This window comes from Engraulis encrasicolus, chromosome 13, assembly GCF_034702125.1.
Source record: "Engraulis encrasicolus isolate BLACKSEA-1 chromosome 13, IST_EnEncr_1.0, whole genome shotgun sequence".
In the NCBI taxonomy this organism is placed as follows: domain Eukaryota; kingdom Metazoa; phylum Chordata; class Actinopteri; order Clupeiformes; family Engraulidae; genus Engraulis; species Engraulis encrasicolus.
Window position 1 is genome coordinate 38,501,272 of NC_085869.1, and position 13,963 is coordinate 38,515,234.

Genomic DNA, 13,963 nt, shown 5'->3' on the forward strand with positions numbered 1-13,963 from the left:
AGAAACATCAATGTAATTTCCTTGTATGACTTGTGCATATGAAAAAGCTGACAATAAAGCTGACTTGACTAAGATACACAGTAGGTATCTGACTCCAGTCCAGACAGATGTCCATGGATCAAGATCAAATCTCAAGAGATTAGACAGCTGAACTGAAATTCTATTAGGCCACAGGCGGAATACATTTTAGGCTATGCCATGTACATAGTAGGGAGATACACTCTTTTGAGTGGCAGGTAAGCACTACTTATCCTCATCCCTGAATACAATAAACTAAACGGGACTGGACTGAGCTGGAATAGAATAGAGTAGAATATAGAATAGAATAGAACATAAAAGAATAGAATAGAATAGAATAGGGTAGAATAGAATAGGGTAGAATAGAATAGAATAGAATAGAATAGAATAGAATTGACATAAAGGCAAGGCCATATTAAGAAGTGCTCTACTCACGCGTGTCCAGCAACACCCATCAGCATAAGCGCCACTTGGCGACTTGTGACCTGCTGATGAATTAATAAGCAAGAGGTGACCGACCGTCAGATCCGCTGATGTGCTGTGCTGATGCGATGGGGTGATCCCTTTCCCCTTTCCACACGCCCCACCGTTACACCAACTCATAACATGGCCATAGTGATGGTGATGGTGATGATGATGATGATAATGATGATGAACGTGAGCTTCTTTGTCAAACTCGACACAGCTGGCCTGGCTACGCTAACACTACAGGAGATGACAGCCACGACACGGCTTACCTGCCTGCCTGTCTGCCTGACTTCCCTGCCTGCCTGGCTTGCCTGACTACCTGAGCTGCGGCTAAGCTAAGCAAAGCCAAGGGTATGGAATTACAGCAGCGGATGGCGGGGAGAGTCAGAGGCTCAGGCTATCCTTTACAACTGCCACCGTGCACAGCCACGGCTTCTAGTGTGACCAGGGAAGCTGATGTGTGGAGTGCAAAGGGGTCTGTTGTCCCGGGCCCAGGAGAGGAGGGTTGGGAGGTGGGCAGAATTGTACTATGCATTGGGTGGGGGGACTTTTCAGATGATTTTGTCCCAGGCCTGGCCAAAGCTGACAGGGGCCCTGTGGGTGACAACAGGAGATTCTGAGCCCCAAGCCAGGAGTATAGTTTCAACCTACAGCACATGGATAAACCAGCGGGTGGGCGACTCTATTTTGGCCTAAGGGCCACATTGGCTTTAGAACACTGGCCAAATGTCAGTAATAAAAAATAATGTGCGCTCACTCACATAGCTTTTTCACTATTTAATTCCTGTACATTGTAATGAGGAATATAGAAATGAGGAAAACTCATGTCATTTTAAGAATGTCCATGGTAGGCATCATATTGAATTTAAGTTGTTTGGAAAAAAGCTCTGCAGGCCCCATGTGGACCTGGGTTTGCCCACCACTGGGATAAACTACTGTATGTGGCATAAACTATGTGTCTGTGTAATATTGCAGTAAAAAAACATTTTACACTCATTACATTATGATACTATAACACACTTATTACTGCTTTTTGGTAATTTTAATCTTTGCTGAAGGTCTTTCTGTACCTTATCAGGATATCTGTTCCTTCTGCTCCAGGCGCATAATATTCAGACTATTGTTATTTGACATTTCCTTTCCTCTTTTCTCGGACTCAGCCCTATTATTACTTGATACTACTTTCTGCTTCTTGGTCACTTGGTCTCTACCTCAACTCAGAGTATACATGTGTGTTCAACATGTGCCTTATGTGTTAGACCCTTTTCCCCGATTTCCACATATTTGCAGTTTTTCCAAGCATTACACATAAGTCATGTCTGTGCATAGTTATAATTTCTTCTCAGTGTGTTCTGTACTTAGATTAGCACATAAGTCATGGGTGAGCGGTTAGGGCGTCAGACTTGCATCCCAGAGGTTGCCGGTTCGACTCCCGACCCGCCAGGTTGTTGGGGGGAGTAATCAACCAGTGCTCTCCCCCATCCTCCACCATGACTGAGGTACCCTGAGCATGGTACCGTCCCACCGCACTGCTCCCCATGGAGCGCCACTGAGGGCTGCCCCCTTGCATGGGTGAGGCATAAATGCAATTTCGTTGTGTGCAGTGTGCAGTGTTCACTTGTGTGCTGTAGAGTGCTGTGTCACAATGACAATGGGAGTTGGAGTTTCCCAATGGGCTTTCACTTTTTCACTTTCACTAATCTAATCGTAGAATAGCTTAGCACATTCTCTGAAAGTATGTAAATGGTACCATTAACATCAAGCCACAAGTGATCACCAGAAGGAAGTAAATAGCTGATTAGGACACCAAAACATTTCAACTTCCAACTTTTGGGAACAGTTTGGAGTGATCCATTTCCTCTCATAACGGCGCACCAGTGCACAAAGCAGGGTCCATGAAGACAGAATATAGTATGGAAATATAGTATGGATAACTGGCTTGCTCAGTCCTAACCTAAACTGGCCTAGTAAACTAGCCCCACCTGCCAGCGGCCAAAATTATGTTTGGCCTGCGAGTGGGTCTAGCCTCGGACAACTGCACCAGGCCCTGAAACTGGCTGGCCAATCACAACGCAGGGGATTTGTTTTGAATCTTTGTACGCAACTCGGATAGGGTTCTGAGGGAGTGACGACATAGCGTTGGCCAATAGGCACAGACACAGTTTGAAAAACAACGGGTTGTTCCCATCAACAATCTTCCGATGTCTCATTGATCAGGGCCAGACTAAATATTCACATTTAATCTCACATTTAGTCTGGCTCGCCAGGCTAAACCTGAAATCAATATTGGGATGAATTAGAAGGGAGACTGAAAGCCAGGCCTTCTTGACCATCAGTATGACCTTACCAATGTGGCTATGGAAGAATTGTCAAGATCTGTAATAGTAGGAAAATGTGGAACAATGTCCTATTGAACCCTATGAGTTAAGAATAGAGTGGCAGTTAAATTCATAATTAAGTCAAGGCGGGTTAGCCGATACTTTTGGTAATATAGGCCTAGTTTATTATACCCCAATGGGGCACTGACACACAGGCATAGACTGTGGTTGTGAAGGGAGGGCACAGGAAAAATATCCAAGGGTGGCCTTGTCATGGCCATGTTTGGGAACATTGCAGCCATTTACTGACAATACTGACCCAAATGTGCACCATAATCTAAGATAAGACAGTCCAACAGCATACTTACTAGCAAAGAGGGTGGAGTAATAAAGAGGATTCAAAACCCAAAAGTGTGTGCTCGAGTTGGGTCTCCAAATTAGGGGATGTTGTTGTCCCCTGCTTCTTCTTGTCTTTTTGAGGTGTTTGCACAAGAAGTGTGCTACCGCCATCTACAGCGCTATAGGGGACTCCAAAGGTGTCCTAAAGGGGCGTTCACCCGACAAAGTGGATACCGGAAAAGAACTGGAATGACGTATCTCTATCTGTAATATCTCAGATACTAGTATCGGTGTGTGACCTTTTGTTGGCTACAGAGTGCGTTACAATATGCGGCCCTGCCTCCTCCACTTGTGCTTGTTTCCTCCAGGAAGTAATATGTCATGATGACATCACTGACAACAGCATTATATTTCAATATCTTGCAAAAGCTCACTTGTAAAGTATTTTTCTCATTTGCAATGGGGATGGTGAATGAAAAGTTGTTGTGGCTGATCTTCGCCATGATTTTTATTTCAGTGAGACCCATGAACGATAGAAGAGGACACAGCCGTTCTTCTGAGTTTACAAAAAAAAAAAAAAACAGGATATTGGGGCAATGCAAAAGTGAAATAGCTGAATGTGAACCAGCTTAAGCAATACCTTAAGGCTTACGCAAATGTTCATTCTGACATTTCATCTGAATGTCAAACACAACTTTTTGTTAACATTTTACAGTTAAATACCATTCACCATTGTAAGAATGTGGTGTACACAAGGTATGGCTGAATTACTTCAAACATTAAATGACAGTCAACAATGGTTTTGTAAGACTTCACAGACAAACACAGGAGGCAAGGGTGAGTACCAAACTATATTTTATTGTTTACAGTAGTAAAGGACAACAGAAACTGGGGCTGAGAAAAAGACAGATCGGCTAACAACCCTTCACACCTCTAGAGAAGCTGGACAGCTAACAACCCTCCCCACCTCTAGAAAAGGTTGAGGGCAAGAGGGGGAGAAACATAAACACCATGAGGCAAGGGGGAGCGGGAGAGAGAGAGATTACAACATTCACTGAGAAAAAAAAAGAGACCTGAAGACTTGAGCCGGACTGTAATATTTCTGCCCAGCACTACCCTGCCCCCTATGGGACCTGCAGAGTACTGCAGTGTATGGGAAATTGCCAAGGGATGCAGGAGGGTCACTTGGACCATCGGAATCCGCATGGTGCTCTTGCACTGAGGGTCCAGAGATCAGACCAGAGAAGAGCAGAGGTGGGATGGGATGGGGGGCCAAGAGGAGGCGGTAACCATGGAAACCCTACAGTGAGCTGCGATGCTGGGCAAGAGGAGGTCCTTGGTTGTCATGGAAATCCTACACTGAGCAGCGATACAGGGTATGAGGTGGCAGTAACCATAGAAACCCTACACTGAGCAGTGACGCTGGACAGACTGAGCCGAGATCAGGAAGAATATGCTGCGGCTGCTGCCTAGCAACCATTACTGGGCGCCAGGGGGTATATACAACCTCTTGTTCTCACTGGATTGGGAGTGGAACAGAGATTGGGAACGTCCAAGCTTGAGTAAAACCATAACCCGGGGTCTGGCCAGCCATGGCCTCTGCAGTTGTCCAAAATGTGTTTGTATGCGTGTGGGACAGCATGGCACGATCAGGGAATGTGTATGTGTAAGCATGTGTGTGTATAATTGTTGGTAGCTCCATGGATACAAACAACTTCTAAAAAAAAATCAGAATAATAATGTCCTGACTTTCACAATCTCCAGCCCTGCCCTCAAGGAAGAAAAAACAAAAAAAAAGTCCAAAATCCACATTCCGTATACAGTCAAGATTACAAAAAGAGGACAATAAAAATATGCAATAAAAATAACAATAATTATAAGCGAGTTATAAACCAGGAGGAGGAGAGGAGACCTAGGCGGGTAAGCGAGAACCAGGCCTGCCCCTGTGGAACTCATGCCCCACAACATGGCTTCCCCCCGGGGTACACCTCCCCTCCATACCAGCACCCTCTCTGGTACCCCCAGATCTCAACCGCTCCATCCATCCCACATCTCAAACCCCTACACCAATACCGCGGCGAGAGGGTGGGTGGAGGAGGCAGGGGGCTGAAGAGGGCCTGGGGGTCGAGAGAGGGGAGGAGAGGACTGTTGGGGAGAGGAGAGAGGAGGAGAGATTGGCAGAGAGGAGAGGCTTAAGGGGAGGACAGGAGGTTGACAGAGAGGAGAGAAGAAGGAGTTGGGCTGAAAAAGGCTGACGGGTTGGAGAGGAGAGGGGGCGGAGTTGGAGATGGGTATGGGAAATTGGGCAGTTTGGAGAGAGGGGGTGTTGGATGGGGATTGGAGAGCAGAGGAGAGGAGAGGGGCGTTGTTGGGGGCGGGGTCCTCTTAGCAGCTTCCTCCCGTCTGCTGTTGAAAGACGTCGATTGTGTCTTCATCCTCCATGTCCAGCTGGAAACACACACACACAGTTAGGATCACAGTCTCAAAACAGCATCTCACCTAAAACTTGGGTGTAGGCAGATGAGCTACCAAATGAGCTAATGGCAAGGTCACCAAGGTATCTATACGAGGCGACAAGAGGAAATGATTATAGACAATTTACAGATGCGTCATGCCGTGCTCTGCCCACAGACATCCTTGACACTGAAGCTCCCAAGGCTGGCATACTGAGCATACTAACAGATTATTGCCAGAGGCACTAGAGCAACTGGATAATGGACACAAACTAAGCCATCCCTATTGATCAATGTAGTCTCTGGATGCTGAGGCTGTGGCCCGAACCATATACAGGCAGCATTGCCTGTGGGGACCCCGGTTCGAAACCAGCCTGGGTCTTTTCCCAACCTTATCCCATGGATGCACTCCAATCCATTCCATTCCTTTAGACTTGGCTTAGTCTATCTTAGACTTAGCAGTGTGGGGTTAGGTGCCTTGCTCAAGGGTACCTCAGCCATGGAGTGAGATAGGGAGTGGAAGGGTGGAATTCGAACCGCCAACCCTATGATTTTAAGCCCATCTCCTTAACCACTAGACTACTCCTGCCCCCTATTCCATTATACAAAATCCCATCCTACCTTGTGATGATGTTGCAAGATTCAATATCTGACAAAAGCCCAATTCAAAGGTCATTTTGTCTAAATCGAGATGTTGAATGGGGAGAAGTCCCCCAAAAGTTCTTGCGCCTAGGCTGGAACTTTTTTCCTCAGATGCCGGGCGTCAGCGAAGCACTACACCACAAGCACAGGTCTAGAACGGGAGATTGGATGATTGAATGGCCCCCATTAGGGATGCACCTGGTACTGCTCATCCAGGAACGATACTGCTATTACACAAAACAGTGCAAAATCTTGTCACATTCTGTGGACTTGAAAGCAGCATGGGGAAAAAAAGTGCCACCTCGTACATTTACTAACATTTAAATCTACATGGAAATGGACAATAAAAGTATCACAGGTGGGAAAAAACAAGGTCATGCATTTCGTTTCATTGTATTTTGGTGGTAAAAGTTATTTGTATAGGTAGTCGTATCGGCAAGTACACACATTAATGTACTCGTACTTGTATCGGTTTTCAAAAAAGTGGTATCGGTGCATCCCTAGCCCCCATCTCACTACCAGTACTTTCCAGTCTCTCTCTGAACTGTATCTGAACAAAGAGGAAATGTGGACAGTGTGCATTTGTGAGTGAGAGAGAGAGAGAAGGCGTAGGTGTTGTCCAGGGCAGGGTGGAGCCTGGACCATGCATGTGTGCGTGTGCGTGTGCCTTACCTGTGCGGGCGTGTCCGTTTCATTGATCGGCTGTCCGTCAAAGCGGAATCGGATCTGTCGGAGGGAGAGGCCCTGGTAGGAGAGGAAGACACAAACACACATGTTAAAACCGGATGGACTGCCCCGCCTGCTACAAACTTCACACACAGTCAGCACCAATGGGTTCACTTACATCCTCCCCAAGTGCTTGTGACCTTGTGATGACACCACAAGACGTCATTGATGACAAAAGTTTAAATATCTTGCAAAATCGCAATTGAAGGTTGTTTTTTTCCATTTGCAATCAGGATTTTGAGAGGGGAAAAAGTCCCACAAAAGTTGTTATGGCTGGTTGACACAGCAGGGAAACTAAATTGTTTTCTCCATGGAGGCGGGGCATCACATGAAGCGCGGGGCCACAAGCACAGATCGAAGACTGGAGGATATCGGAAAGAAGCCAATATGTACATTTTCAATTAAAATATGGTCAACTGTCCTATACGAAAAGTTCAGAAAACACTGCACACCAAATACTGTTCTTTTTTATTTCTTGGAACAACGCGTTTCGCCCAGTGATTTTCATAGAGTAAACCTGAAGACGCTCTGGGTGAAATGTGTTGATTGCTCCAAGAATAAAAACAAGAAAAAAGGAACAGCATTCAGTGTTTTCTCAACTTTTAGTAATGATCAAGTTTTCCTGCCTTACACATACACCAGGACTACTTAAGACCATCCTTTTGATATAAAGGCCAATCCTAGCTTCACAGAGTAAAAGTACAAACCCTTGCCAGTATTGGATCCTAGCACTGTCTAAACTACCAAACCCTAATAAGCTTGGCATCCATTAACCAATTCAACTCCATTCCATTTGTTCACTAATAATAATTCCTGAGAAATGTGTGAAATATAATACTGACACAGCTCTTTGAGTAGGCTTCATGGGTGTGCGACTTATTCATCCCACACAGTAGGTCTTCGTAATTTTACTGGTTGCAGCACAATAGTAAGTTAAACTCAAGTCTGTTACAGTAGGTCTAACTAATCATTGTGTAATAGTAAGCATAACTGACCCATCTCTGGCCGTAGGCCTTCATGAATTTGCTGGTCTACAGCGCGTCTTAACAGTAGGACATAACTTGGCCAATTTAATCCTAATGCTGCGTATACGCTGCATTGACCTAGGCACCTGGAGCGACATAGACGCTGCATTCAGGCTCATGAGATTTGAGTTTCTTTTATTTTTAAAATGTGGGTATGTTAGAGTGAACACATTCAAGATGAGGGTCCTAGCGTTTAAATGCAACGTATTTCATGTTTTTATGTGCTTCAGAGGCTGAGATATTTAGATTTTTATTATAGGCTGAGCCTTTCCCGAAAAGGGCTTCAATACTCATGAACGGCCATCTGGGTACTTTGCTCTTAAATGCGCGTTACGCCCCTTTATGGGTGAAAACAAACCGAATGTCTCATTAACTTACATGCTATCGGCCAGCCTAAATGAACACAGTCCATGGTTCAGCCACGGCTGTTTGGCTTTATTATTTGAACAGCCGGCAACACAACACGTTTTCGGCATGTTGCGCGTGAACAGCGATAGTCTACAGATCTGTATCTTTCGTTTATTAAACCCCAACATCACCAATTGACTTGCATGGGTTGTTTCCCCCCACAAATGGGCGTAACGCACATGGAAAACGTCACGCCGTTCATGAGTATTGAGCAGGCATTTTTTGGAGGTTAGTTAATAGGTTAACTGACCAAAGGGGCATATGTTATAGCACAAAATCACCATTACTGAACAATAACAAACAGCTGTATTTGAGTGTCATGAAAAGCGCTACACAGAAGCTATGCAGTATTTTGCATAATGTTATTTAAAATCACAAAATGAACTAAAACCAAGAGTGTATGAGGGCTGAACACAATAAAATTGAATTGCAATAATAATGTAAAAAGTAATACAGGGTATCTGCACATTTTTCATCACCCAATTTAATGCTTTTTAATACCATTTTTAATACCTCCAACAGTAAAATTAATACCACTACACGGGTGTGCTTGTGTGTGTGTTACATGGTATAATATTGCTATTGTTATTACATTGCTATAATGTAATGTAATACATACATTCACACTGCTCACTGTGTTATTTTATTCTCATTGCCTGCTCCCTAGTCACTTTCTGCACCAGATGTTTGTCATGACTTGTCAAAGAGGTTTCTGTATGATGTGGGAGTTGTCATGAAATCGGCCCCTTCCTTAGATAATTCATTATAATTTCAAATCAAGTAGCCATCATCTGTGTAACTCCATGTGCTAAAATATTCTTTCAGTTGATCTGGCTGCTGCATAGGTGGGCCCAAACTCTAATACCCTAGTCATTTTTGTGCTTAATTTAACCATAGAGATGACAACAAAAGAGTGAGGTGGCGCACACACACACTACCCATTAGTTTAAAACATCATTAACCAAAAAGTCATCCAAAACTGAAACAATTTCAAAATTGTGTATATTTGAAAAGTTTGATGACATTTCATGAAATACCTTCAATATAAAAATTAAAAATGGACCAACAATTCATCTTTTATAATGGATAAATATTGGAGCGCAGTGCACCTTAGTCTAGGAGAGATAACACCTGTGGCGTCAAAAGGGTTAAAAAAGAACGACTGCTCAGCTCTGGACTGCTCCTCCTGTTTGTTCCCCCCTGTTCCATCATAGAGACAGTAGTAGGCGTTCTACTTTCAGTTTAGCAAGTCGTTCTTCAGAGTGGGAGCAAAGAAACAGCAGCAGTGGAACTTGATATGAATTCCACAAACATTTCCCTAACCGCGGACACGCGAACTGGAATAGCGATGCAAACACCACGCGGTTACCGATTTGGACATCCTCGCATATCCTCATTGCGACATTTAGCCTCGTAGAAAACACTCCGTTACTCGCCCGATTTATGTTACAACGCATTTCCACCGCTTGCAACTTCACAACACTCGTGCTCACTTCGGATTGCATTAGCATCTGACAGCATCAAATAATACACCACGAAGCTCGAGGACACTTTGAAGTAGCATATTGTATGAATGCATTCATCATACATTCATGAAATTATATGCGTTAGCAAACACAAACCTAAACGAGAGGGCATGGCTAACATTAGGAGAGAGAGCATTATAGAGCACGAGCAGGCTAGATGACGAGATACAAAGTTTGAAAACAATGCAGTCATTTTAAGACTTTCGACGAGTAAACTGGCACCACAGATATAGCTTCCACGCTGCATATTGGTTGATGAAATTTAACAAGTTTCACTTTCAACTGTACTGCGGTCAGTCACACGCACTGTGGTGGATGGGATTTAGCCTACTAAGTCAGCCATCCATCGCCATCATCCAGTAGGGGGATCCGAACGATAGGGTCTGCTACCCCGGCGGGCCTGTCACTATCGAGTGCGTTTACCCCAGGCATGACTGACAGTCTCGAAACCTTGTTGCCGCCTTATAGTTATGAAACAATGTTTTTACGGAAGACTGTGCAGGCATCTATATTTTAATACATTGTGTCTGGGTGAAATTTAATGCCAGGCTTTTTCATATTTAATGCCACACCTCAAAAAATAGCTAAATTTAATGCTTTTCACGGCCTTAAATCACATGTTCTAAATTTAATGCTTTTTAATACTTTTTAATGCACCGCGGGGACCCTGTAATAGCATGAAGCTTGGGTTGACCAGAAATAAGATTAAATCGTCAAGGCCACGAATTTTAATCGTCATGCCCAAAATCGTGATTTTTGATTCATTTTGATTTATTGTGCAACTCTAATAGTAGGCCTTACTCGTGGGCAACAGTTGGCCTAGAAGAAGGGTGGGGAACCCATGTCTGGAGGGCCATTCACGGCCCTTGAGGCAGTTTTATCCGCCCCCCCGATAGAATTTAATGTTAAGCAGCTTCACATGAAATATGGCATATTTTGTAAAAGAATCTTAGAAATTACATTTGCATTACAATAAAGGTATATTCAGGGGACCTAGAGAAGGTGGGCCTGTTTTAAAGGTGGCTGGCTTCAATATAGCAAAGAGGGTGGAGTAATAAAGAGGTTTCGAAACCCGCCCACCCAACATAAAAGTGTGTGCTCAAGTTGGGTCTCCCAAGGCTGCGTTGTCCCTTCCTCCTTCTTCTATTTTTGAGGTGTTTGCACGAGAAGTGCGCTACCACCATCTACAGTGCTAAGAGGACTCCATTTATTCTCAACCTCAGGACTCCGAAGGTCTCCTAACCGAAGGTCTCCTAAAGAGACGTTCACCCGACAGAAAGTGGATACCAGAAATGAACTACAATGACTTATCTCTGTGTAGAGTATCTGAATATAGGCCTAAAGTGCAGGGGCAAATCCTGGTTTGTGTTCATAGTATGGCCCTCGGAGGACTTTTACTGCCCTTGGAGGAATTTGAAGTGGTCCCCCAAATGAAAGAGGTTCCCCACACCTGGCATAGAAGGTGTGTGATTGGTGTCTTGCCAACCAGTCTCTCCCATTATGTCTTTAGTAGGATTCTGCTGGTATTTAGCATGTCTAGTACTGGGTTCTTTCCATTATCCCAACTCCCATCCTCCACTGTACTTGTGGCCTCCTCATTACGTCGCAAGAAGTTAAATTCAATATCTTGGAAAGCGCAATTCAACGGTCATTTTCTTATTTGCAATATATCTCTCTCAGTAGATTAGACGTATGGCGCGTTTATGTAATAGTAATGTTCAGTGTGTAATAGTAGGCCTAACTCTCCTGTCTCTTGCAGTAGACCTGTGGTGTGTGTGTGTGTGTGTGTGTATGTGTGTATGTGTGTGTGTGTGTGTATGTGTGTATGTGTGTGTAATAGTTATCTTAAACTCATCAATGTGTAACAGTAGGCGTAACACACCTGTGTGTAACGATAGGCCTAACACATCCATGGGCCGCAGTAGGCCTTTCGAAGTTTGCTAGTATAGAGCATGTCTAAAAGTGGGTATAATTGACCCGTATTGCAGTAACTTAGACCTAGGGTGTGTGAGTAATAGTAATGTTAAAGTCATCAGTGTGTGTAACAGTAGGTGTAATAACTCACCTGTCTCTCGCAGTAGGCCTTCATGAGCTTGCTCAGGGGCGTGTGTCTCTTGATCTTGAACTGTACGACTGAGCCATCCTGACCCGCCACCTTCAGATTAATATGCTCGTTCTCCGTCTTCACTCCCTCCTAATGCAGATAGACACACACACACACCACACAACATACGCACCCCCAACAACAACAAGGAAAACATGTTTAGTAGTTTGTGGACCTCCAAACATATCAGGACAGCACAACACACATTTAATATGCTATAGACCGCCTCATACACACACAGGACAACAGATTTAAAGTTATAGGCCATGAAACGCCTAGTGCACACCACGCACACACACACACACACACAATTATCGGCAACAGAATGCACACTGATGGACCATCACACAAGGCAAACAAAAACACTTCCAATTGGGATATAGGCTGTATACCTCTAATTGCAAACACATAGAACAGTGGGAAGACACCAATAGGGTTTAGGCCTCCTGATGCAAGCATCCACACACAAATAAGTTATGTTATAGACGGGCTAGGACTCAGACCACCTCAAGATGTAGGGCAACAGAGAGACAGTTATATCTTATCGGTCTGAGGTTTCCAAATGCAAAAACAGACACATGGTGAATCATTCATAGATAATATATTATATACGCATTATATTCCCACATCATAACTTGATCGGTGGTAGACAAAATGAGTAGGGGCTACACAACATAGGGGACAATCACACGAGAAATGTTGAGTAAACATCCATCTAGGTACCATGGTCAGAGTTGGTATATGGTAGTGAACCACCAAGGAAGAGTTTGTTTAGAAGACCAGAATAAAACCAAAACAGTAGCCCATGTTGACCCTTTCCCTGGCGACCAATTAACCCAGCTCTAGCAGAAAACCATTTCAAGGAATGCGCAGACTATTTGAATATGAACTAGAATAGCAGAAAGACTGAGAATTACTAAATGCTCCGCTGTCCGTTGCGTTTGTTTTGAAGGTGACGGGACGTCCATTTGTTAGTTTTAGCTAGCCAGCCAAGATTAGGCTAGAACTACACTACACTCTTTAATCTAGAACTAACTCAAACCACTTTTCTGTCAAAACACAGAACGAGCTAGCAATGGATGTGTCTTTACGATACTAAACACACGACAAAGAACAAGCATACAAGGCCCAGAGATCCAATGCAGCCGCAAACAGTCGCTACGTAGCGTCCCTCATCATGGTGGCTACTTGCGCTATTTTTTGCGCATTTTCACCACGCCGGCGGGATGTTACATTAGCAGAGCATGCTAGGCTAGCAAGACACCATCAGAGAGCCGCTAAATGATTGCTAAATGTTTGGGAATGAAAGGATACATTCGACGCACAAATATGCTTCGCTATCGGTTTATCTACGTGCAAATGCTATTTATTTTCGCGAAAGTGACGAGATGCAATCATTTCTTTCAAATATCCAGAGCTGGCGCGCTACCTTCAAGCCGCAATTCATACAACCTATGCTTTGTTTTCTTTCACTCTGCCCGCTTAAACACGGAATCTAACAATCGTGGCAAACCCCGTGTTTTCTGCGTCCCAAGCTTTCATTTCGGCGGACAAACTATACACCTTACCTTTCCTTTGTCGTCTGACATGGTTTCTTTTATTTGAATGGGATGAAACTAAAGATATAGACTGCGCGTTTTCCCCAGTGAGAGTCTATGGTTTTCCTCGTATGGGTGTTCTTTGCCTTTTATCAAGAACGCGCAAAGTCTGGGTTTGTGATTGGACTCGGGTGGGTCACGTGTTCTTCTTTCAGGTACATGAATACGCATGCTCAGAACATAAGCGGCAAGCTTGCAAAGCCGAAAACCTCCCGATAGAGCCCATTCGTGCCTTTCCGTTACTCTTCGGAGATAATGTCTCAATTATGGCAAACTCACAAAGCTCAACAATACATTGATGAGCTATAGGCCTATCTGTTTCCATTTAAGTCTTTACT

General features: G+C 44.1%; 1 protein-coding gene across 1 annotated transcript; it reads right to left on the bottom strand.

Moving 5' to 3' along the window:
- Positions 1-3,981: 3,981 nt before the first annotated feature.
- On the bottom strand, positions 3,982-13,723 carry sumo3b (small ubiquitin like modifier 3b). The gene is made up of 4 exons (XM_063213878.1): positions 13,596-13,723; positions 11,989-12,117; positions 6,911-6,982; positions 3,982-5,591 (listed from the first exon to the last, which is right to left on the bottom strand). The coding sequence occupies exons 1-4, from the start codon at positions 13,614-13,616 to the stop codon at positions 5,529-5,531; spliced, it is 285 nt and encodes a 94-aa protein (XP_063069948.1). The 5' UTR covers positions 13,617-13,723; the 3' UTR covers positions 3,982-5,528.
- Between the last annotated feature and the right edge of the window lie 240 nt (positions 13,724-13,963).